Consider the following 26,946-nt stretch of genomic DNA (forward strand, 5'->3'; position numbering starts at 1 on the left):
ATGTGCCTGATATAACAGAAGTATGACTTTACAAAAGCTTTTTTAACATTGAATTTAATTTATCTTTCAAAAGCTGTTATTATACATTACAAATGTTAACTTTTAACTAGAGAGTGCTCCTGTTAATGATTTCATAGCATTTTAAAATATTTGCCTTTTCTGTTTTTTCTCTAATTATTGTTCTTTAGATATGAAGCTGATGGGTCTGCCCAAACCCAGGAGTGATAGATTGAAGAATGCTCTTATCCTGTTTTATTGTACTTTTATTTTCTTCTTATGATCAATAAAAAGGTGGTTTACAAATTCTGAGTTGAAAGTAATTTTCTTCACAGTACAAATATTTTCTCATGTAATTTAAATTCAGGTACAGGTTTACTAAAACATAAAAACAAAACATTTCTTTTGCAAATGAGCAAGTTAAAGCACATCAATTTCACCTACAGGAATAAAAAAGAAATATAAATGGGGCCTATTTCTCACCCACTGTGGTCCCACAAAAACGCCATAGAGGGGCCATTTGCGGGTCCAGTGTTATCACCCTTCTGGGACCCATAAGGGTTCTGTATGTGGCCCACATTAGTCCCATTTACTAGAACCCATATGTGACCCATGTGGGCCCCTATAATGAACACACAAATGAGCCCTACTTAGAGCCCACTATGGACCCATCATGTGCCCTATGGGCTAACACACATGGGGCCTGTGTGGAGCCGATGGACAAAATTCTATGGGCCCCACTTGGGTTGCCCATGCAGGGCCCAAGTGACAGCCCATCAAAAACCCACATGGGGCCCACATGCATGCTGGCTGGGTAGATTTTAGATTATAAGAAAAAAAATATTTTAATTTTATATATATATATATATATATATATATATATATGCTTTAAAACATGAAATACTAAAAATTGAATAAATGTAACCAGTTGTTAGGGCTAAGCTGTTACCCATAATTGTACAAAAACAACTGTAAAAAAACAAAATTTTACAATTCTAAATAAAGCCCAAATGTGGCCCATATGGGACCCTCAAAATTAACAATGTGGGCAACCTAACTGGGCCCCAAAATGTATTCAAAATGGGGCCCACATTCAGCCCATCAATGTGCCCACTCTGAACCCATGCCCAGATGATGCCCATATAACCCAGATAAAACCCATGTGGGGCCCACATGGACATGTTGGCTGGGGCCTTAAATGAGGCTGTTGATGACAGACAAAGCATGAATCTCTGAAGTGTCTGACTGACCATATACAAATTCATTCATTCATGCTGCCTTTTTCCCCTGATAATTTGGCATGCAGTTTTCATACTCTGTTTTATGAAGGCCCGCCCAGAGCAGCTCTGAGCCCACCCATTTGAATATTTCTGGCCTCGCCCCTGGTTTATTTGCATACGGCTGATCCCAGAATAAATATTCTCTCAGTCATACGGGACCCAACACATCTTCTCTGAAGAGCTCAGAAGCGTCTCCCTTCTTCTCTAAAATTCATCATGGTAAGCATGGTCATCAGGGCTTTTTTTGTTTTGTTGCACATGTTCTTTTATTTATGAAGTTTGCCATTTTAACTTTAGGCGTCTGCGGCACTGAGGGTGTTCATCTTCTGCCTGCTTCAACTGTGTATTCAATGTGATGAGATGCCAGTGAACACTGAAGTTCTTGCTGAAATGATCCAGTATTTTGATAACAAGTAAGTCAAAATGTGCACATTTTACAGTAAAAAATGAGTAAAATCCTGAAATGTGTTGATGCTAATTGTCCAAAATCAAGGAAAAAAAATTAAATGAATCCTGTCTCAGGAACAAGTTTGAGTTTTTGTAAATGGTAATATTTGATATTTGCCTTCTAGGTTACAGCCAACCTGGTACGATCAACGTGGTAGAATCGGGTATAGTCAGTATGCTGTCCTCATCAGGGTCCCATATCAACAGTGTACAGGACAGTTTAGTCTTGATTCAGTCTTCACGAACGAAGTGAGAAATGCCTTCAATGATTTCAAGACTAATAGTCGACAAAGGTTTTATGAAGTCACCCGAGGCTCAGTCAGACTCACCGCTGCAAAGCCGAGCCGACCTTTAGGTTCTGAAGAAAATGACCATGCTGAGTTTATTCTTATCTATCATAGAGATTACACAAATAGATCTCCTCTGGAAAAGATTTTGAGCATGAACAATGATGATAAGTGTGTAGTTTTGTATACTTACTACTCACCTTGCATAGAAAAGTGCATTAATGGTGCATATGACAATATATTGGATGGTCTTTCATTCTGGCAAGAAAGCCAGACAACTGGGATTAAAGCTTTTGTTTTCCAAGAGATCTGGCCCAATGACTCGACTGGTGTGCCAGAGGATCAGCAACAGCAGTTTACAAAGATTAATAATCTAGTGCCTCTCTATCGGTGTGTGTATGATGATGATAATGAAATGGAATGTTATAAGTGTGGAGATGCTGGCAGTGAGACGTTACATGCATATTGTGTGTCCTAAAATGCATTTTATGTCAATAATCATACAGTAGTATGTTAATGAATGATTTTCAAGTAACTCTGTCTTGCTTTATAAATAAATAAACTTGTTTTGTCCATGTGGCTGTGTTCGTCAGAAGAGTTTTGAGTGATTATAATGATTTCTATGCACCTTGACTGTACATAATTATCTATCTTTATACAAGTTATGTTGTGTGTAACTTTACTTTTAGCCTACGCATGCAAAAGTGAACATCCAATCATTTTACTGACATGACCTTTAAATTTTAAACTTTAAATTTTTAAACCCTTAAATTTACGACTAGATCTTAGATAGCCTACAAAAAATCCCGCACTTTACTACAAGACAAACAACAGTACACAGAACAGTTATTCAGGTGAAGAAAAATCTTGCAAATGATAAAAGTTAAGTAATAAAAATAAAGTCTTCTTTACTATTCCTTTTTAGTAATAATTAGAAATTTAAGAAATAAGTAGTGTAGTATATGGATCCACTTGAGTTTGATAGTCTATTATGAGTCACACTGTTTTCCCAAACTTAAGACATCAAAATTAAAAGCTCAAAATGACACATTACAAAATATTATGTTTATAGATTATAATTACTGAACTTATATGTTCATCTTTAAAGTTGTTGTTAATAATTGTGAAAATAAAATAAAATTGCAACTCTGATGGTGTATAATTTGCAAATAATCTCCAGGAGAAAGTGAGTGAATTATTTTTTTTTATTTTTTATTATGCTTGTAAACTGTACAGAAATGTCATTAATGACATAACTCACGACTGTGATCATGAAGGCTTATTATATATCATAACATATCACAAAACATGAACAATAGACTACTATGTGAGGTACTGCCAACAGACATCCTTCATATTTCCAAAAAGCCTTTAGTTTGATCATATTTATAAAAGATACATACGCTGTATCGAGTCTTTCCGAAAACAGCTTAGCGACTATCAGTTTCTGTGGTTATTTTAATAACAAATACCGAGAGTGCATCAATGTAATGCGTGAGCAAAAATCTCTCAGCTCCACTGGGTTCTTTGGGAAGCAAGGTTATCTTTCCCTCAGTTATATGTCCAATTCGTTGAAACTTTGGTCATGTTTAGGCCAAACTCTTTAACAGTGTAAATAAGCCAGAATGCATGAAATAGCATTAGACCCCCCCCCCCCCACACACACACACACACACCCTTTTACATAACTTGAGGCTACAGGCTGTGATATTAACAGTGTCCACTAGAGAGATCCACAGGATAAGGAATAGGCCTAGGCCTATTTTAAACTTATTTTTAAAATCAATTTCCATACCTTTGAATGGAAATAAATGCATATAACTATTTCATTAGTTTCACTATGATGTGCTGACATTGTTATATATAATCAGTGTAGCCTACGTTGAAATCTGTGAATGCTTACCCCAAGAATTATACATTTATTTATGTTTTCTAATATCTTGCAGTCTTTCTAGATTGCTAACACACAATTCATGAAATCATTCACCATTTTCTCACAACTATAAACACAATCTCATAACTACATATAACTACAATTGTACAAACCTCAAGCTTCCATGTCAAAATCAAATATTTCAGTCAAAAACATTCTATCAATATCAAACTTTGGGATTCATATGACACACAAAACCTGCAAATACACAGACTACTTTTTCCTGCCCAGTGAACACTAGTGACATCAATTCATAACAGTATCAAAAACCTCTTGCTGGGATTCAGGAATAACTTTGCAGCTCAATGTCTATCACAGTATACAACATATATGAAAGACTGCAGAGAGTAAACTACAACAATGACAATTTTCATTTCACCTCTGTAAAAGGATCTTACAGTAGACAAAAGTAGATGAAGTTACAAGAGAAGAAAAGTTCAAACATAAGAACTGAACATTAACTAGGTGTGTAACACAATACAGTATACAGTTGATTACACAAATAAATAAATAAATTAATTAATCCTTCATTCATTCAGTGTATGCACTTTCGGACAAATTCCATGACAGTACACAGTACTATAGCAGTTTCTTGGCTTTCTGATAAAAGACTTTCTGTAGCCGTCCGTCATATCTGCAAAAATACATGTAAAAACCAACAGGCTACAAATAAATTTGACAGGCACGAGTTTGAGTGTGTACCATGTGCTGTAATATACTGTATTCAAAGTGTGGTGAGTCAAGATGTGTACGAGAAAACCCTTTTCAGGAATCAAACATATTTTCGTAACAAGTACGTTTTCATGTTGCTGTGAAATAAAGTGGTAACACTGTACAATAAGGTTGTATTTGTTAACATTATATGCATAATGTAGTTAACAGTGACAATGTTATTATATTCATAAGTAATCATAACTAAAGTGTGTTCCTACAAATACGTTTTTGTATGATTGCATGGAAACAGTTTGCCCTAATGTTAAAGTTTACACTGTTGTTACACAGCATGCATGTTTGATTTCTCAGTTACTTTGCATATGTAAATGGTGATAATATTTTTCTTTTTTGACCAGTGTCATGTAGTGTGTAGTCGTGCAGCCAGGGAAGAGTTAGGAAGCACACAGTAGTTTTCCCGAATGCCAGTCATGCTTTATTTTAAATGCCTTTCACCAGCGGGTGCAGCCAACAAAGTACAAAAAAATGAAAATAAAACAAAAAAATATATATAATGCAAAAATAAGTTAAACTCATACTTGTACTAAAATACAAAGGCAAATGCTGTGAGCAGCAAAACCTGGCACTAAACAAGGCCCAGCGGCACATCTGTAATATAAAACTGTTTGTCTCACTTCAGACAAACATGTTCATGCGCTTGCATCATTCACAGACTGCCCCAAACCTACACAGATCATGGATTAACTAGACCAGTTTCCCGCCAAACACTAATGGGTCAAACCATTGTTACGGGGAAAGGTTTCACCCCGTAACACTTCACACCAGATTCAATGCATAATATCATATAAATACATAAGCAATTAATTTCTTACATTTCAATCATAATACCAACCAGAACAACATACAAACACAAAAGAAAGATTTAACTCATCAGAGTATTCACACATCTCTCCCCACTTTAGAAAATAGTATGACCGCTAAATAAGAGTAATCAGTGATATTCACATGACGTCATCATGTGTTCCCAAATACAGGACCAGACAAGTAAGTTGAAATGTAAGACTATGACATGTATTAAAGGTGCCCTAGAACTTTTTTTAAAAAGATGTAATTTAAGTCTAAGGTGTCCCCTGAATGTGTCTGTGAAGTTTCAGCTCAAAATACCCCATAGATTTTTTTTAATTCATTTTTTTAACTGCCTATTTTGGTGCATCATTATAAATGAGCCGATTCAGGGTGTGTGGCCCTTTAAATTCTCACGCTCCACGCCCACGGAGCTCGTGCTTCCCTTAAACAGTGCATAAACAAAGTTTACACAGCTAATATAACCCTCAAATGGATCTTTACAAAGTGTTCGTCATGCAGCATGTCTAATTGCGTAAGTACAGTGTTTATTTGGATGTTTACATTTGATTATGAATGAGTTTGATAGTGCTCCGTGGCTAACGGCTAACATTACACACTGTTGGAGAGATTTATAAAGAATGAAGTTGTGTTTATGCATTATACAGACTGCAAGTGTTTAAAAATGAAAATAGCGACGGCTCTTGTCTCCGTGAATACAGTAAGAAACGATGGTAACTTTAACCACATTTAACAGTACTTTAGCAACATGCTAACGAAACATTTAGAAAGACAATTTACAAATATCACTAAAAATATCAAGATGGATCATGGATCATGTCAGTTATTATTGCTCCATCTGCCATTTTTCGCTATTGTTCTTGCTTGCTTACCTAGTCTGATGATTCAGCTGTGCACAGATCCAGACGTCCTGCCCTTGTGTAATGCCTTGAACATGAGCTGGCATATGCAAATATTGGGGGCGTACATATTAATGATCCCGACAGTTACGTAACAGTCGGTGTTATGTTGAGATTCGCCTGTTCTTCGGAGGTCTTTTAAACAAATGAGATTTACACAAGAAGGAGGAAACAATGGAGTTTGAGACTCACTGTATGTCATTTCCATGTACTGAACTCTTTTTATTTATCTATGCCGAGGTAAATTCAATTTTTCATTTGATGGCACCTTTAAGTTTTTGGCCCTTCAACCACTTCCATCAAGTTCAGTAATCAACTGTCGGGTCTGTTAAACAACCAATGAAATAAAACACTGGAGAAACTAAATAGGTGTGCTTTTAATTAAGGGTGTACTTACACTAGGCATGGTTGCCTTGAACCGAGCCCGAGCGCAATAGAGGTTATGTGCAATCTAACTTCCGTCACAGATCAGATCGCTTCTGGTTTAGGTCTTTTATATGTGCTTCATGAAAAAAAAAAATGGCTGTTTTATTCAAGGTAACTTAAAAGGAGCGAGCAAAAATGAGCATAACTAATGTCCCCTGCATATGCAAATTGATATTTAAAAGCTTTTTTCATTTTTCTTCTTCACTAACGTTTAGATATTTAATAGAATAAAACATCTATAACAATGTGAACTAGCTTCGCTGATTACCTTAAAAGTCCATAGATATGCCGTCAATTTATTCTGCTCTTAACACTTTCTCTGACATGCGGATGCAATGAGACCAGTTTTCCAGTTTGGTCATGTGATGTTCAACATATACCTTATTGTCCCCCCTCCCCCGCTGGCCCGTACTCATATTGCATGTTTATGTCATATACAATGCAACTTTTTGTATGGGAAAAAAACAAGAAGAAATGGACTTTCGCTAAGGTACTGCCTAAATCATTTGTGCCATGCAGCAATTTTCACTTGCACATATTAAAGGATTATTACGAAGGCAGCTGATGTTAATGGAGGAATTTGCAGCTTTACTTGTAAACTACAATTACTGTACATCAATGAGAACCAGACCCGTTATATACCCAAATACACTCGAATTAATCACATGAACTGATAAGTGTACTATCAAAGAAGTAATAAAGATGTTTGCCGTAGTAAGGATGACAGTACCACACACAAAAGTAGCTGTTCCGTGCGTTGGCACGCTACAGCACTTTGGTTGCAACCTCTGTTATTATGAAATATGCTTTATAAATCAATAAACTAAACTAAACTTGTAGTTCGGTTCGTTTGGTCTGGACCAAAAAGAAAGAAAGAAAAGAAAGAAAAAAACAAAACATTTAGTCCTGGTCCAATTAGCGTTCAGACTGGCAATTTTATCATTTTGATTTTATCATCAAAATATACTAATACTGATGATGAAAAGTAGCTTATAATATAATAGTAAACACTGTACATTCAATAACATTGTGTTTCAGCTCTGACTATGCAGATGAATATGGTAATCATACTGTTCATAAAACATACGCAATAGGCTTAAAGGTGCCCTAGAATTAAAAATTGAATTTATCTTGGCATAGTTGAATAACAAGAGTTCAGTACATGGAAATGACATACAGTGAGTCTCAAACTCCATTGTTTCCTCCATCTTGTGTAAATCTCATTTGTTTAAAAGACCTCCGAAGAACAGGCGGATCTCAACATAACACCGACTGTTACGTAACAGTCGGGATCATTAATATGTACGCCCCCAATATTTGCATATGTCAGCTCATGTTCAAGGCATTACACAAGGGTAGCCAGTATTAACGTCTGGATGTGCACAGCTGAATCATCAGACTAGGTAAGCAAGCAAGGACAATAGTGAAAAATGGCAGATGGAGCAATAATAACTGACATGATCCATGATATCATGATATTTTTAGTGATATTTGTAAACTGTCTTTCGAAATGTTTCGTTAGCATGTTGCTAATGTACTGTTAAATGTGGTTAATGTTACCATCGTTTCTTACTGTATTCACGGAGACAAGAGCCGTCACTATTTTCATTTTTAAACACTTGCAGTCTGTATAATTCATAAACACAACTTCATTCTTTATAAATCTCTCCAACAGTGTAGCATTAGCCTTTAGCCACGGATCACAGCCTCAAACTCATTCAGAATCAAATGTAAACATCCAAATAAATACAATACTCACATAATCCGACGCATACATGCAGTATGCATGACCAACAATTTGTAAAGATCCATTTTGAGGGTTATATTAGCTGAAACTTCACAGACACAGAACACAGACAAAGAAAATGTGACAGAGCTTGTAATAAAACAAGAATCAACATTGGCTTGGCTTTTCAGAGATGGCGAGAACTGAAATGTTGTTAAAGCGACGCAGAGGTTGTGTTTTTATTACTCAACAGGTGATTATAAGGTATTTTATTGAACAGATAAATTGCCATTTGTAGCTCTCTAACAGAGTTCACTGTAAAGCATTATCTATTGTGAATGTGCTGGAATTTATTTTCAAGGAAGACCTGTGTTTATTAATGCTTAAAGCTACAGCAACATCTTCAGCTAGTCATCTTGAGATCCTTTCCATCTAAACTGGTTATATCTCTTATCTCTTAAAGGTGCCATCGAACGTTTTTTTACAAGATGTAATATGAGTCTAAGGTGTCCCCTGAATGTGTCTGCGAAGTTTCAGCTCAAAATACCCCATAGATTTTTTTTAATTAATTTTTTTAACTGCCTATTTTGGGGCATCATTAAATATGAGCCGATTCAGGCTGCGGCCCCTTTAAATGCTCACGCTCTCTGCCCACGGAGCTCGCGCTTGCCTTAAACAGTGCATAAACAAAGTTCACACAGCTAATATAACCCTCAAAATGGATCTTTACAAAGTGTTCATCATGCAGCATGTCTAATCGCATAAGTATGGTATTTATTTGGATGTTTACATTTGATTCTGAATGAGTTTGATTGTGCTCCGTGGCTAAAGCTAACATTACACACTGATGGAGAGATTTATAAAGAATGAAGTTGTGTTTATGAATTATACAGACTGCAAGTGTTTAAAAAATGAAAATAACGACAGTTTTGTCTCCGTGAATACAGTAAGAAATGATGGTAACTTTAACCACATTTAACAGTACATTAGCAACATGCTAACGAAATATTTAGAAAGAATGTCATGATCGCAGAAATGAAAACAGATGCACTTTGATAACAGGGTAAATCATACATTCAAGTCTGAAGGAAAATACACTTAAAGAAATCAATAACATGTACAGGGAAAATCATGTAAAATAAGGCATGAAAAGGATCTAGAATTCATTAAGAAAAAATAAGATTCATGACAAAGAAAAAATATTAAAAGAAATGAATAACAATAAAAATAACATTTGAATAAATTCAAATATGAGCGATTTTGCATACTTCACTTCTTTTAGTGTTTTTCCTTATTTAAAATAAGATATTTTCACCAAATATCCTGTGTTGGAATTGATTTGTTAATAAAGTGATGTGATAACATTTCAAAACTGTTGTTTGTATTCTGTATTTTGCTTAATGTTTTTCATATATTTTTTTCTTTTGGGGCATGTAACTAAATGTTTTCCATTGGCTCAATTGATAAAATACAATTCACACAAATTTAATTAGGCCAACGGAAACATTTAGATCTTAGGATTTTTGAGTTGGAGAGGTCTTTTTTTTTTTTTTTTTTTTTTTTTTACAGTGCATAAAACCTGCAGAAACGCTGTCTTTTTCATCATCCTGGGGAGGGCCTCTGGTTACAGAGCAGACCAATCACAACTGTTGTGGTCTGTGTAGATGTGACACTATAGCTACTGGTTCTGATGATCAGGCAAACAGCGCAGAACATCAGTTACTGTGCAAGATGAGAGATTTACTGTTACTGCTTAATGCTCTGTTACTGCTGGAGTCAACAGACGGAAACGAAGAATATGATAAACTAAGCCAATATGAGAAAAATATTATTGACAGAGCAATAAAAGCAGTCAATGAGAGACATGGGACAAACACATTGATTTTGACTCCATTTTAATCACTGTAAGTTATTTAATTCAAATGTTATACCATTATCATTTTACTGTAATTTCTCTGTTTGTTTTGATTGTTTTCTGTGCTTATGCCTTAAAGTGCTTGATAAAAAATATTTAATCATCTTCTACATGTATGGTTGTCATCTTTATTCTTTATTTCATTGTATTCTTTACATGTATCTTTCCCCTATATGACAGGATTATGACAAGCGCATGATTAATGTGTTATTAAAACCCACCTCGTGTTACAAGACAAGACCGTTTGTCCATCGGAAAGACTGTGAAATCCAAAATCAGACTGTAAGTACCTACTCACTCTCACAGAAGGATCTTGATTGCCTGAATGCCTATAGGAGTCATTGTGGAATACACACAAAAATGCTTACAGTTTCACACAGCTCTGGTATTTTTCTCAGCCTCAAGTTTCTTGTGTTGAATGTCGTGGATCCATGTCCTGTTTTCTTCTCAGAGAACAAGAAAAGGTACATCACATATTAGTCACATACTGGGGACAAAGAATTCCTTCATTCACCATCATGTTCCAACCTTTTTGTTGTCAAGTTATTCCTGCACAAAATGGTTTTAACTGTTCTCATTGCAGATTAAACAAACTGTATCTGAATGTTTGCATTCCCCACCAAGGAGTAATAATCATATATTGTTGCAAGATGGAGAAGGTGAGCAACAAACTGGATGTCTGGATGCTTCTGAGAAATAAAAACTGGATTTTTTTAGACATTTTTTGGCTCTGAATTTGACAGTTCCAGAAGTATACCAGTAAACAGATGTCCTGCAGTGTTACGCTGTTATTCAGTTGTTTCTAACAGTTGCTTTCATTAGTGCTTTAAATTGATGTAGATCGATACAAACTACATTAAGGGACTTGAAGGACAAATGCTAACTGTTGGTTTTCTAAAATGTATTTGAATATTTATTTCATGCTTAGTATACTACTTATACATTTACATATTTATGTACTAAAATACCCTGCAATTGTACCTTTGGTATACTAAACTGCTATACTTAACCTGCTAAATTGGAACAACTAATTTTGTACTTAATGCACTTTAATTGTGTGAAAGTAGTGCTGAGGTCCAACTACAGAAATACTGAAGTATATCTGATTGTGTTAAAGTGGAACTATTGCAAGTATACTTTAGGTACACTTTAAATGACTTGCATTTAAAGATTAATATTATTCAAAGTTCATATAATCCTTATCAATATTTACATTATATTTACATATACAAACACATTTTAGGCTTAATATTAATAAATGTGCTTTGTGCACAAGTAGTACTCCAAATAAAGTTTAATTACAATTTTTATATCATTAAGTCTCAAGCAATATGTCAGTAAATGTGTTCATATATTTGAACTATACTAGTATGAAATAAATCTATGTTAAATATATTACTTTTTTACTATGTTAAAGGGCTTTTTATGGTTGAATTTAACCCCACCACACCCCCACATATATGTAATTATGCATGTTGTCCCCACAGATATAGATGAGTGTGAGGAGCTGAACGATGGTTGCGATCAGACGTGTGTAAACACCCTCGGGTCATACCGCTGTGAGTGCAGCGAGGGGTTCCTCATACATGCTGATGCTCACACATGCATAGGTAAGATCTTAAAGGCACACACGCATGCTTACATACACACATACGTGTGTATGTAAGCATGCGTGAGCATGCGTAAGCAAGTCTCTCTGTCTTGAGTGGCATCTTTTAATTACTTATAGTGATGCATTCTGGGAAGCTCTGATAAATCTGCTAGCTTACTCTGCTGATGTTAACACCCTAAAGCTAAAAGTATACTTTGTTTTTTACGCGTATGCTAGCGTATGCGTACAGTTGTAAATTACCCAGTGGCTCCCAACCACATTCCTGGAGGCCCCCCAATACTGCACATTTTACATGGCACTGGATCTCCTGCAAAAGCGCTGGGAGGTCCCTTCATCTGCACATCTGACTATCTGTGACTTTAGGAGGGTTTGCTGTCCAGAACTGCAAAAACTCATCTGGATAAAATCTGGATATGCAAAAAATCAGATCGTTGCTAGCAGTCTGAACATAGCCTTACAGACTTGTAGTTTTCTGCTGACATGTCTTCTAATAATTACCCAATCATTTTCTCTCTCAGACATAGATGAGTGCGAGTCTGGTGAGGCTGAATGTGCTCAGGGCTGTGTGAATGTACCGGGATCTTTCCGTTGTGTGTGTAATCCGGGATTCGAGCTTGACGCTGATGGGAAACAGTGCAACCGTGAGTATAAATACACACATATTAATATATTTTGAGGATGAAACCTAAAACACTTATCACTTAATTATCATATTATCTATATTATATTTTATTGACAAGTGGAATTGGCTTATTGGAGCCAAACAGTCCGTGATCAGTCAGTGTACAGAAAATTAAATTTTTTTAATTAAATTGGACATATCATATACATGTCAAGTTAAGTCACCTTTATTTATATTGTGCTTTATACAATGCTGATTGTTTCAAAGAAACTTTACAGTGATAAACAGGAAAATAATGATTTAATGATGCAAGCGGACATAAACTCTTCTCTATAGCTCTAAAAGACAATAATAAACATTATTCAGGTGAAGTCAGTTCAGTGTTGTTTCAGTTTGGTTCAATAACTGTGTAGAGTTCATCAATTATGGAATGAGTTCAATTCATCTATAAAGCAGCTCTGAAAAAAAAAAACAGTGATGCATTCAAATCAATAATAATGCCAAGTAGATCATTCTATTGTTCTGTTGATCTCTTACATTGTCCTGTAAAGCCTATAACCCTTCAAATATTTTAAAGCAAAGCTACAGTATGTCAGTTTTGACAAACTGAGCTTTTCTAGTTAAAAGTCACATATATTAATTTATTTGACTTTGAGTTTATTTTTATTCTATTTGGTCATAATCAAATTTGGGAATTGAACTGAATTGGAATTTAAAAGGCATTGTAAATTCATTGGCTGATTTGTGCACAAACCTAATTTTCATCTATCCATCAATATGTCTTTTTTTTCTTCTGTAGGGCCTCCTGATTACACGGATAGAACTGAATTTTTCTGTATAAAGTGGAATGTCACCTAAATTGGCAAATTGTTCATGAAGTCATTATTACTAAATTGTGAAGGAATATTCAGTTGGGGTGATTACTGATTTTTTTGTTGTTACTCTAGCCACTGTAATAAAAACCTTGTTTTGATTTTTTTTTTTTTCCCTATGAGTTTGTGGAGATTTTCAGCCCTGGCAGCGTTTAGATACTGTCTATATCTAGACATTCTGTGTTAATGAAATGTATTATTTCTTATGTGTTTTCAATCAGTGCCACTGCTTATACATGATTAATTTTGTTGATCTCACATGAGTTACAGAGATTTCCTTATATAACTTTAAATCATGAAAGGAACACTTTGTTTTTGATATCTGTGTGTAATATATCTGTCAGTATCTTTGATATCTGATACCTGTCAGTATTTTTATTGTATGTATAGAAAACAGACTCTCTACATTTATTTGTCTCTAGATGCACACCAGTAAGGTTTTTTTCTAGGGTATGTTTATAAAAGCTACTTAAATGCCATAATTGAACAAAGGCCTAACCCTGGCTTAGTCTAAGCCCTGTCTGTGAAACCGGGCCTAAAAATATTTCTTTAGTACTTCTTAAGATAATCTTAAGAACATCCAAGTGTACTCAACTGTGTTATTTTGAGACACCATGAAATATGAACTAAAATGTGCTTTTAACATACTATCTCTGTATTTAAAAAATGTTTCATGATCATATTTCATTTGAGACATCATATTTCATGATGTCTCAAAATAGCATGGTTCAGTACACTTAGATGTTCTGAAGATTATCTTAAGAAGTACTAAAGAAATATTTTTAGGCCTGGTTTCACAGACAGGGCTTAGACTAAGCCAGGGTTAGGCCTTTGTTCAATTATGGCATTTAAGTAGCTTTTATAAACATACCCTAGAAAAAAACCTTACTAGTGTGCATCTAGAAAGAAAGAAAGTCTTACGGGTTTTGAGTGAAATAAGGTTGAGTAAATGTCACAATCGCAGTTTTATCCTACTTGTAGCTTACTTTACAATAAAATAACAGTCAATTACATTGTAATATAGACTACATACATCTGTGTGTATACAACCAGCTTTGTGGTTTCATCAGTTTCATTGATTTGGTTTGCCATAATATCCTAATTTGTGTTCATAAGTATTAAACTTTCATAGAAAATTGCCAACAAAAATAAACATAAATAAGTGTACATTATTGTATATATTTAGACTAGATATTATTTTTAATATCTTGAACTCTTTTGACTTTTCTGCACTCTTAGCCTACAAGAGATGAAAATGCGCTAATCACAAAAAATAAAACTGCAATGTACATAATTAGATGGGACAGTTGACAAGTGTGTGTGAAAAAGAGGGATTGTGAGGAAAAAGATGCAATGAGCTGAGAATTGTAAAAGAAAAAAATTGTAAAAGTTGATGGATGAAACTGGAGGAGAGAAGAAACATAATTATCCCTAAAAGTGACATTTCATTCTGCCATAGATGAAGGCAAATAAGAGCCTGTGACAATAATAAATACACATCACACAGTGTTGACAGAGAAAAGAGAAAGTTGGACCTCTCTTGTGCTTAATGACATCTAGACATGTGCTGCTATTTGTAGATGTGCCGCAAAGACGCACTGAAAAACAGCAAAACGCATTCGATTGCAAACCAGTCACTCAAACCAAGTGGTGTAAATGCTTCTGTTTGTTCAAGCCACATATGTACATTTTACTTCTCCCAAAGCTACAAAAAATAAAGGCGTGAAAACGTGTTACACTGGCATCCAGATACCAGCACTACTGAAACACATATCTCCACAGGCCCGCCACAGATAAGTATCTCTTCAGTAAGCAGAAATGCAAACTGACTCAAATGAAACAGAAAGTTTGGTATCACGTCTTGAAGCTCAACACAAATTAATCTCGATTAAAAGCGCTGAGTGCTATATTCTCTCGCCAGTGTGGCATTGAAAGACTGATTTTTTATAAATTATTATTTTGCAGAGACATGTTTTCAAGTAGACTGGGTTTTTAAACCTGCTCCTGGAGGACCTCCAGCACTGCACGTTTTGTCCCTCATCTGTCACATCTGATTTACCTCATCAGCTCATTAGTGGAGACTACAAGACCTGAACTGGTTATGTCCGATAAGGGACACAGTAAGCCCACATAGGGGCCTCAAAAGACAAACGTCTTGGGCCTTGCGTGCATGGGCTAACCCACATAGGGCCCACGTGGGTTTAGTGTGGGTTTGCGCTTGCTCACACTTTCCCACAGAAGACCCACATATAACCACAGTGGGCCTGCTTGGTACTTTAGACCCCATTAGACCTAATCAGACCTCATCAAACTGTTAAAAATACATACAAAACGTTAAACCAGTAGACATTAAAAAAACGGAGTCATCTGTTAGCTGGTAGCATGTTTTAGCACATTGTTAACATTTTACTATCATGTTTTAATATGTCGCTAGCATGTTTTTGCACATTTATAGCATTTTTTTAACACATTAGCATGTTTCTACGTTTTAACAAATGAAGAGTTTATAACATGTTTTAACCATTTGCTAAAATATTTTAGCACGTTGCTAGCATATTTTAAAAGACAGCTAGCATCTTTTAACACTTTGTTTGCATGTTTTAGCATGTTTTGACACTTTACTGACATGTTTTTAATACATTGTTAAAATGTATAAAATGTATTAAAAATGTATTTTAGCATGTTTTAACATGTTGCTAGCATGTTTAGCACACTGATAGCATTTTAACATGTTTCTGCATGTTTTAACATATTACTAGTATGTCTCTAACATGTTTTAACACTTTGCTAGCTTTGTTGGCATATTTTAGCACACTGATCACATGTTCCTAGCATGTTTTAGCAAAGGGGAAGGAAAAAAAACAACTACTTCATCTTGAAAATGAGTTAAAATTCACTTTCAACTCATAAAGTAAGGTTGTCTTGTTGTTTTACAGTTTAGCAGAATGCAAACAAGTAAAAAAAAAAAAAAGAAAAAAGAAAAAGTTTTTAAGTTTTAAATGATTTCTCAAAAGTACAGTAATGATTTAAAAACATGAAAAACTTTGGAGTTGTCAATATATCACAATAAATAATCATAATTCATTTTATATTTTCTTTGTACTTAGATATTTTTTAAAATTGCTTTCACACTAATAGTACTTAAAACCTACTCATATAGGCCTTTTATGAGAAATGGAGCCATAGTTTCAGAAACTGTGTGTAAAGATTTTTACAAAACTGTAATCATAACAAATCAAAACTTTTGAAATGAAAAAATTACAGGTTTTACCTGTGAGCCACACAGGAGAAGAAAACAAGACAAAAATCTTGATTAGATTTTCAAAATGTTATTGGGCTTTATGTATCTGCAAGGAAGCTTAAAAAAATCTTTATTTTAGAATTTATTAGAATATTTGAAAATGAAAATTATTTTTTGGTGGTACAGTTGCAAGTGTTTTTACACACACCAGTAGAGGTGTGCAATAGAAACACACATATACAGTTCAGTGAAAAAAAAAAAAATGCAACTAAAGCACATAATCTTATGACAACATTTAGGGTGTTAACAATGTCCTTTCTTAATGCAGAATACAAATACAATATTTTCCATTCCCGACATCAGTACCAACATTTTCTTAGTAACATCATAGACATTGGTACTGAATTGATACTTGCATAGTATGGCTTTTACCTCATATGCCAATGTATTTCAAAGTCAGTGCGTTTCCTTTAATTGAAAACTGGTTTTACCTGAAGTATAGCGCCGTTGACAGGTTCCACTTCCACTTTCACTCTTATCACTCATTATAGCTTAGAGATTTGAAGCAACAAACAACATGGTAAGTCACATTAAAGGCTCATAACACACAAGCAGTGTTAGTAGTAGAGTAGTAGTAGTAGTAGGTTTTTGTCATGATGAAATTTTTTATCTATGCACATTGTGTTTACCTGTGTGTGTGTGTGTGTGTGTGTGTGTGTGTGTGTGTGTGTGTGTGTGTGTGTGTGTGTGTGCGTGTGTGCACGTGCGCTGTTTTGTGATTTCAGAAGTTCACTGTGTTTCTGAGTGGACTCCTGCTGCTCTTTCTGCTTTTCGACTGGACAGAAGGTGATGAAGATGACACTGTGGACATCAGTACTCTCACCCGTATTATTAACTTCTTCGAGCAGAAGTAAGTCTGTCTCCAGTGTCTATGAAAAAGTAAAAGCTCAAAGATTGCATTGAAAGTTAGCAATGAGGAAGAGGGCTTTTCAAGCTGTCATTCTAAACGGTGCTTTTTAGAAGCAGTTTAGCACTGCTTTTTATTCAGGGTTATGACCATTGTGATGTTAAACTTGTACAGTGTGAAATGTTGCGGCGTTAGCAGTGTCCGAAATCGAATACTTCCTTACTTTATGTTACCCTGGATCACAAAACAAGTCATAAGGTTCAGTTTTTTGAAATTGAGATTTATACATAATCTGAAATCTAAATAAATAATCTTTCCATTGATGTACGGTTGTTAGGATAGGACAATATTTGGCAGAGATACGACTATTTTAAAATCTGTATACATATACATATAATATGCAAGAAACAGTATGCCAAAAGTTTATGTCCGAATATAGTAATCAAAAAACAGTATAGGAAAAGTCCCCAGACGACCCATTATTTCTGCTGAGATTCTAAAATGTGCATTTGATGGACACTTTACTATCCCATGAGGCCATGGAGTTGAAGCGACACAACTGATGCTGGTAGGTCACTTGACAGTAACAACATGGCGAATGTAGTACAACCAAATTTGATACTAGCCACATCAGTACTATTTAAAACCATTTTAATGGTCGTGTAAATTCAAATTCAAATGTTGTACCTACTCAGTATGTGATTTCAGACACAGCGCTCGAGCTGTATGTGTTATAGCAAAGGTGACACAAAAAAAAGTCACAAACTGAACAAAAAAGAACTTACAAAAAAAGAAAAATAAAAAGATACATAAAGGAATAAACCTATAACAAAAATTAATTCCCACTCAAAGATATTAAATTGGAACAAAATGTTTAGTTAAAGCTGCAGTCCACGATTTTTCCTCTTTGTCGCCATCTCTGTTTGAAACATGCGATTGCAGTCATATGCGGAACAGTTATCTGTACGTGCGTTGTGCCTCGGCACAGCTCGTCAGCGCGGATGAATCTAATGCTTGCTGTCAGTCACCGCACCGGTGTGGATACTGAACTTCAGAATCACAGATTCTACATCTTGAAAGTATGACCAATATAAGAATTTTCACTGAACAAGTAAGTAACATGTCTGTTACTTTTGTTCTGACCAACTGAGTGGAAAAGCATCAGGCCTACAATAAATCACGCAGCCAATGATGATTAAATCTAACGATCGCTTAGCTCGGATCATGCCAAACCGTGCAAATTATTATTACTGTTATATTGTTCTCAAATTGTTAATGGTAACAACATCAGCATTGCGTGACTGTGTATTTAGTGTGTATTAGCGTTACCTGTAGATTTCAATTTCTGTAGTCACTCCACAGTCCAAAGTCTTTTGCTTTTTGACTACGGGTGAATCTCCAGTTGTCACTGATGATTGTCATTTGGATCTTTCTGGATTACAATCCGCCATCAAATGATAAGTATAATTATTTCATATATGTGCCGCTACCAGCAGCATCCTCACATGATATAACTGACTAGCCTCTAGACGGGACTCCTTCCTTTCTGTTTACGGACGTGGCGTAATGACACACAGACGAACTGCTGCATGTTTGAATTTCCCGCGGAAATCCACCATGTCGCTCTTATTATAAAACATTATTACAAGCTTACCGTTTTGAATCGAGACAAGAAAATTAGATAGTTTTGAACACTGGCTGGTTATGTACTTGCTCAAAAATTGATTTTGGATAATTTTTAACCAAAAAAAGTTGCGGACTGCAGCTTTAATTTAACGTCTGTGTAACAAAAGTTCACTGAAGGCGAGCCTTGTGAGAACCCAAGTGCAGTTTTAATAGTATCCAAAACATGAACAAAAAACAAAGATGTGGCTTGACTAAAGACAGACACTCACCAACAGCAGGTTACACTAACAAAGCTAGACAAGATAACAATGAAACATGAGACTAGTGAGCTAACAAGACACACCTGAGAACAATGAGACAAAGAACCAATGACAGAACAGAACTGAGAAACCACATGACTAAGTCAACCAGTGAGAACATAGGTGTGTTCGACATCAGCTGCGGCTGGATGTAACCGATCGGCGAGAGTATCCGCGTGCAGTCAGGGAGGAGCTGAAAACAGAGACGTGAAGTCGGACACTTTCTGCTTCTCGTAGTGACGCTCACGCTGCGTTTGCATACTTTATGCATACTTTATTTCACTTCACAGCTGAAGTGAAATAAATGCAATATTTGACTAATACACTGATGTTTCAGAGACATTTTCATTCAATACTTCATGTACTGCTTACAGCGTCTGTTTTTACAAGAATAAAGTAGTGGGGTCTACGTTTTTTATCAGTTTTATTTTGATAAACATGACACAATACAACATCATGACTACATGAAAAGAGCTTTGATCGTTGTCATGCGACGAATCCGGCCAATTGTGGAACAGCTGTGTCGTCATCAGAGTTCATGCAGCTCCTCTTGAGAAACTGCGCTGGCTGACTCAGCCGGCTGCTCTCGAATCGCTCTTGCGGTACTTTGAAGCCATTCGTCACAGTCACATGGCGTCGACGCTGTCTTCTCAGTGTGTTCTGCACCGTTTGCTGAAGTTCGACATGTTGAATTGGCATCGGAGCTCGTCGGCCCGTCAGGCCATCTGATCATTCTGATTGGCTGTTCAGCAACTGCCACCTGCTGGTACAGAAGGCATTTCATCTTACGCAGGTGCAGAACGGACGTGCTACTTGGCCATCGGCTGTCAAGCGTCGAGCACTTTTAGTTCAATTTTAGTTTTTTGCACATAATATAGCATAGACTACATAGATATTTTCACTATATTTGTTTTCATAGCATTCAATATGAACATTGTTTGTATACAACGTAAGGCATGATGTTTTATATAAATACAGAATTTTTACTTCAGTCGGCAATGTATAAATGATATATCTGGAAACAATGTGAAACACGGGACACGACTGACGTGAGTATAAGATGGAGCGGAACACGGAAAATGAAGTGCTTAAACCTGGGTCTTTAGAATGACCCAGGCCAGGGTTAACTATTTCATGTGTGAAAAGCCCTATTAATGAGGTAGTAGAGAAATGAGAAGTGATTGGTTAACTACTTATTGATAAATAATCATTAACCACCTTAAACAATTATTAACAGCTACAAGAGAGTCAACGGGGTATATGAACGTCAGTACGCTGCAGCCATCAATGTGCCAAAGGATCAGTGTCAACAGAACTTCAATCAGAACAACTTCCTGACTCAGGAGAATGCGGTGACTGTGAGAAATGCAATTAATGATGACTCAAACGCACTTTACCAAGGTTCAGAGCTCATCGCTGCAGGAACTAGGAAGGTTGTATATAAACAGAAGCAATACAACAGGCATTCAGAGTCTCTCCTGCTGAATCCTGCTAACAACTCGCCCATGACCAGACTTTTGAACAGAAGAAATCACGGCTGTTCTGTTTTCTACACATTTAATTCTCCCTGTGTTAACACGTGTTTTGGATGCGACAGGCAGACACAGCATTATACAGGCTCTGAAGAACTGGAAAAGACATGGTGGAATTAAAGCTTTTGTCTTCAAGCAATTCTGGAAGTATGATGAAACAAACACAGAAAAAGATCTTCAGGCTGAGTTTAAGCAGATTGTGGCTCATGTTCCTCTCTTCCGCTGTGTGAGTGAGAATCAGTGTTATGCTTGTAAAGGGGAAGGAAACACTCCCATAGACGCACACCGTCTGCCTCCAAAAGAGATCAGTAGTGAACTGTAACATTACAGGTCTTGTGATTCTGTATTAAGATCTATTCTCTTTTGTTTTAAAATTCAGTATGCATAGATTAACTAGTGAAATCCATTTAAAAATAATCTTGCTGTGGCAAGCATTTTTGCAAAAATTATAGTATCCTCTATTGCATTAGAAATTAATGTACCGAAATTATAAAGTTAATGTCATATAAAAATGTATTTGATGAAGAGACTGTGCCAATAGATCAAGGATTAACTTTTTTGTCATAATTGTTCTAAAACATAATTTCTGCATGCTTTTCCTTCAGAGCTCCAGCATATGAGAGGTTACAGTGACTAATATTGTACATTTTAGTCTCATGATGGGCAATTGCAGCCAATCATTATGTCATTTTCTGTAGCTGATTCCTTTCTATAATAAAATCTTAAAAAGGTAGTTTGGTCATAAGTAAATCACACAGAGAAATTACTGTCATAATCCACTTTAAGTGAAATCTGTTGCATGCGGTTTTGTTGCTTGATGCACAAGTATGTGTTAAGGAAGGGTTATTTGTAGTGTTTCCCAAAGCTCTGTTTCAGAAGAGATGACAGAGCCGGTCAGATAGACAGGACACATTCGTATCAGACTGTTCACTTCAAAATCACCTTTACACACTTCTGAACTAATGCATATTCTTTTAGGTTACAAAATAAATTCTGTTGCACAGACATCAAGGCCAATTCTGTTGCTTCACTGTTACATATTATATTGACATATTATGTTACATATTATATTGTTAAATATTATTATATTGACCAATATTATATATTTTGTTGACTTCTGTACTTACATTATCCCAGATGTTTCCAAGAATGTTTAAATCCAGAGAAATAAGCAATTTTAACCAGGACATGGACCATGTCCGTGCGTCGTCTATCAATATGTGTTTTTTTAGACAGGTGAGCAACTGTTTGGATACATTCATCGACAGAAAACTAATCATGTTATGTAGCTCAACACTGTAAGTCTTATTGTTTAAATCTTGTTTTCTTGATTTACCGCGAATACCATGTTTTACCATGCCTTATATCAATGCTTCATATTACAGTAATGTTAATAATCTCATGCATGAACATGATTTCTGCCCGAGTCTCGTCCTGATTCTTTTCCACCGGCTCTAGATGTGAAGACAACACCTCGCAGCGACCTCTAGCGGCAAAAATTTACATAATGTACCTTCAAATTAGCTACAATTAACATTTTCTGTATCTTTCTGTATGAAGTCTTGAAACAATCCAGAAGTATTCCTTGTATATTTACTAGTCCAATAGTGTTGGACTTTTTGACGGACCACTGCAGGACTGCAGTAGAGACGACATTCATTATAACTGATATGGACTGAATTATATGCAAATGTCAAACAGTGTGTTGAACATTCACACAGCCTTCTGTGTTAAAGATTACACCTAGTTTATTTGCATATATTTGATCCCTGAATAAATATTCTCTCAGTCGGACGGGACCCAACACATCTTCTCTGAAGAGCTCAGAAGCGTCTCCCTTCTTCTCTATAATTCATCATGGTAAGCATTTTCATCATGGCTTTTTTGTTTTGTTACTTTTGTTCTTTTATTTCTCAGGTTTGTCATTTTAACTTTAGGCATCTGTGGATCTGAGGGTGTTCATCTTCTGCCTGCTTCATCTGTGTATTCAATGTGATCAGATACCAGTGAACACCAATGTTCTTGCTAAAATTATCCAGTATTTTGATGACAAGTAAGTCAATATTTGCACATCAACAGTAAAAATAAGTGACATGTTTTAATGGTGAATGTGCATGTAGCAAAGTTAAAGGCTCAGGGGAAGGAGGAGGCGGGAACTGGTGATTGTTTAACATAAAACTTTAAAGCTGCAGTCTGTAACTTTTTTTGGTTAAAAATGATCCAGAATCAATTATTGAGCAAGTACATAACCAGCCAGTGTTCAAAACTATCTCCTTACATTCCCAACTGTAAGCTTGTAATTATGTTTTTTTAATTTGAGTGGTACTGGTAGGTTTCCGTGGGAAATACGAATTTGCATCATTACATCACATCTGGCCGACTGTAATCAAGAAAGGTAAAAACGACCATCATAATAGACAACTGGTAAATCACCAGTAGTAAAAAGCAAAAGACTTCGGACTACAGCAAAAAAGGGAATGCGACCAGGCCCTTTGTGAAAACAAGAATAAATATCATCTGGGCTTTTGAAGGTGGCATGAACTCTGAAAGGGTTTAAAATGGATGCAGGGATTGCTTTTTTTCTGCTGGACAGGAAAGACATTTCAATAGTTCATTGGGTAGATAATGCTAATATAATACTAATATATGCTAATGTAACACTAAATCTTTTTTTGAAAACGTTTTGGTCAGAACAAAAGTGGCAGGCATGTTACTTGTTCAGATGACATTTTTTGGTGAAACGTATTATTTTGGACAAACTTGCAAGTCGTAGTATATGTTGTACAGTATCAAAGTACAGTGAATTTCCACACTGGTACGGTGACTCACAGCACACACATACTCCTCAAAACATTAGATTCATCCGCGCTGAGGAGCCACGCTGATGCACAACCCACGTAAAGATGATAATTCCGCAAATAACTGCGGACGACTGCCGCACAAACATAAAAAAAAGACAACGTAAAGTCCAGACCTGGTCCTCTCTCTTCCTTCACTGTCGTCACTCCTCCTTTTATCCTTCCGGAGCTCCTGCGTGAGAGACCCCAGACCGGTGTGGCTCGTTAGCACTCGCACCACCCGTTCCCATTCAGTCGGTCACGTTCGACGTACGTCGTACAGACCGACGAATAGGAATCTCGCTAGAGAGGCCAATCTACTTCGAGTGTAACTAAAACGAGCCAATGCACATTGGCATGCAATCATATGCATCAGCTGCTCGCCTCGCAGCGCGGGTATATAATGAGCAGCAGGTGCGTTGCATCTTCAGCTTTTCGCTTCGGAGCCGAACAGTGTTTGTTCCTGTTCTCTGCAAGTGAGTGTCTGCTAGAAGACGAGTCAAGCTTTTTGGTTGAACTTCTCTTTTTTTTCCGAGTGCAGGCGAACAGCACAGCAGCGGGGTTGAAGTCCTCTCTTTTTCTGTTTTTGTTTCGTTTTCCGTTTTTGAGCAAATAGCTGTTTTGACAGCGTCGGAAGGCTGTTCTCACGGCCGGTACGGTGCGCTTTTGAGCGCTGAAAAGCCGTTTTTACGGCTGGTAAGAGTGAGCGCCTTCAAAGAGAGAGAGAGAGCACACGACAGGCTGCACACAATCCCTGTCTGTGTTGCGGCGGCCGTTCCCCTGCGTGCTTCAGCACTTTTAAAAGAGTAAAGTCCCTGAAAGAGCTTACACAAGTAGATTCGCGTCTTTTTAAAGATGACATCCTACTTGTGTTTCTGGATGCGGTCGTTCCTGTCCTCACTGACGGCCACGATCACTGTTTCACATGTCTGGGCGCGTGTTGAAATGATGTTCGTGGGTGTTTCATGTTTTCATATGAGAACATGATCACGTCGACACGCCGGTCGTGACTCTTCTTTCTCCGGGAAGCTTGAGTCCCCTCTGTTGTTGGCCAGCTGCCGCTTGTGTGTAAAAGCACAGCCGCGGGTCTGCCCGACACTCTGGGAAGACCGTGGAGATCAGCGAGAGCAAACCTCTCGCTCCTCTGCGTGTCGTGTGCCGTCGAGCTGCCGGGCTGCAGCGCGGGTTGTCACGGTGCACCAGAAGAGGTCTACTTTGCTGATATGGCTTGGGTGACATGAGGTTGAGGGGTTCCTTCGGGGAACCAACCCCCTAGGGCCCCTCCCTCTCTAGTGCATTGCAAGCTGTGCAGTTTCTGGAGTGGATTGCTGGTCCTTCTCATAGGGGAACCTAGCATTTCATTCAGAGCTCCAGCTGAGGGACAGACGTCGATTGCAGCATCGGAGAGAGTGCTGTTATGCTCTGGAAATGAGGGTGACGCTGCCCACTGTAATGGTGTGTGCTTATGCTGACTCAGATTCAGAGTTTACAGCCATGCTTTCCTGGGTCTTCCAGATGTGCATGGAAAACTTGGCAGTATGGGGGTATGTTGGTGCCATAAATATGGAATGCCAAAAGTGCCAAAATCTGCATAAGTTTTTCCTCTCACTACCCTCTTGGTTGGGGTGGCTGTACACAGACCACACCCACCCTGCATGTGAGGCCAAGGCACTCTTTTTGCATGAGGGTAGTTCTGTGCTGGGGTTGAGCTGTGCTTGTTGACTAACCGTGATCAAAGTCACGGCGCAGGCCCTCAGCCAGACGATGTCCACCTCAGTGGTCCAGAAGTGCCCCCTGGCTTACCTTGTGAGGTGCGAGAGGTTGTCAAGCTAAATGCTTTCTCAATGCTCCCATCTTACGAGGTGGCCTTTTCGGTGACACTGTCGAGGACTGAGCCCAGCGGTTCTCCTCAGTTAGTAGCGGATCGGGGAGCTTCCCATGACAAACCATTGAGTTCTTCTTGGGCCGCCCCTCGGTCTGCTCGTCGCCAAGGGTGTCGTCCCCTGCAAGAAACTCTGGCCCAGCAGGCTCTGCTGTGTCCATTGCGGGGAGATGACGCCTCCCGTCTCTGCAGCTGTTTAAGTGGTTGGTGAGAATCACCCCTGAGACGGGCGACCCAGAGATGGGTGGGGCTGCTCTTCCACCCCTGGAGGAGGGCCAGGTGGTAAATCCTTTTATTGGGTTTGTTTCTGTTCCGCCACTGACCCAAGAGGCAGTGGTACCCAAAATTAAAAGAGCAGTTCCTCCATTTCCAGGTCTGAAGAGGGTTTGGAGAGCAGTGGGAGGAGAAAAACCTCACCACTCTCATCCCCCTCTTCTGTCGCCAGCGGACAGCAGCGAGCAGCGAGCAGCGAGCAGCGGGCAGCCGAAGCCTCGACTGCTCCCTCTGTCCATCCGTGGAACCAGATAAGTGTTGCCTAGCACACTGTGACGCCGCTTCGGGCCGCCTCACAAAGAGAGCCCCCCGAGCCGCGTCCCTGTGTTCCACCTCGCTGCCCCGCTGCGGGTACGCCAGTGGTCTCTTTGGTCCCGCTTGTACGGTCTCTGCGAGCCTGGTTAGCGCTCCCCAGTCCGTCTCGCTGGCTCATTCGGACCATCAGGCTCGGCTATGCGATTCAGTTCGCCCGGCATCCCCCCAAGTTCAGGGACGTCCTCTTCACTACAGTGAAAGATGTCGTTGCCCCTGTCTTGCGTGCGGAGATCGCAGTCCTACTGGCGGAGGACGCGATGGAGCCGGCCCCTCCAGCCGATATGAGGTCAGGGTTCTACAGTCCCTACTTCATTGTACCCAAAAAGAGCGGTGGGTTACGACCGATCTTGGACCTGCGAGTTTTGAATCGGAGCCTGTACAAGCTACCGTTCAAAATGCTGACGCAGAAGCGCATTTTTGAGTGCATCCATCCCCGAGATTGGTTTGCAGCGATCGACCTGAAGGACGCGTACTTCCATGTC

General features: G+C 37.7%; 2 protein-coding genes across 2 annotated transcripts in view; both read left to right on the top strand.

Moving 5' to 3' along the window:
* LOC125248560 (NACHT, LRR and PYD domains-containing protein 12-like) overlaps positions 1-26,946 on the top strand; it is a 1,264,817-nt gene that overhangs the window by 738,082 nt on the left and 499,789 nt on the right. The window lies entirely within an intron of this gene.
* LOC125248692 lies at positions 1,385-2,608 on the top strand. The gene is made up of 3 exons (XM_048160813.1): positions 1,385-1,496; positions 1,575-1,690; positions 1,850-2,608. Exons 1-3 carry the CDS (start codon positions 1,494-1,496, stop codon positions 2,487-2,489), a joined length of 759 nt encoding a protein of 252 aa, XP_048016770.1. The 5' UTR covers positions 1,385-1,493; the 3' UTR covers positions 2,490-2,608.

The sequence above is a fragment of the Megalobrama amblycephala genome, linkage group LG16 (genome assembly GCF_018812025.1).
Source record: "Megalobrama amblycephala isolate DHTTF-2021 linkage group LG16, ASM1881202v1, whole genome shotgun sequence".
In the NCBI taxonomy this organism is placed as follows: domain Eukaryota; kingdom Metazoa; phylum Chordata; class Actinopteri; order Cypriniformes; family Xenocyprididae; genus Megalobrama; species Megalobrama amblycephala.

Coding starts and splice junctions, on each gene's coding strand:
- LOC125248692 (XM_048160813.1), top strand. Junction 1,691..1,849: donor ATCCAGTATTTTGATAACAA/GTAAGTCAAAAT, acceptor TTTGCCTTCTAG/GTTACAGCCAACCTGGTACG.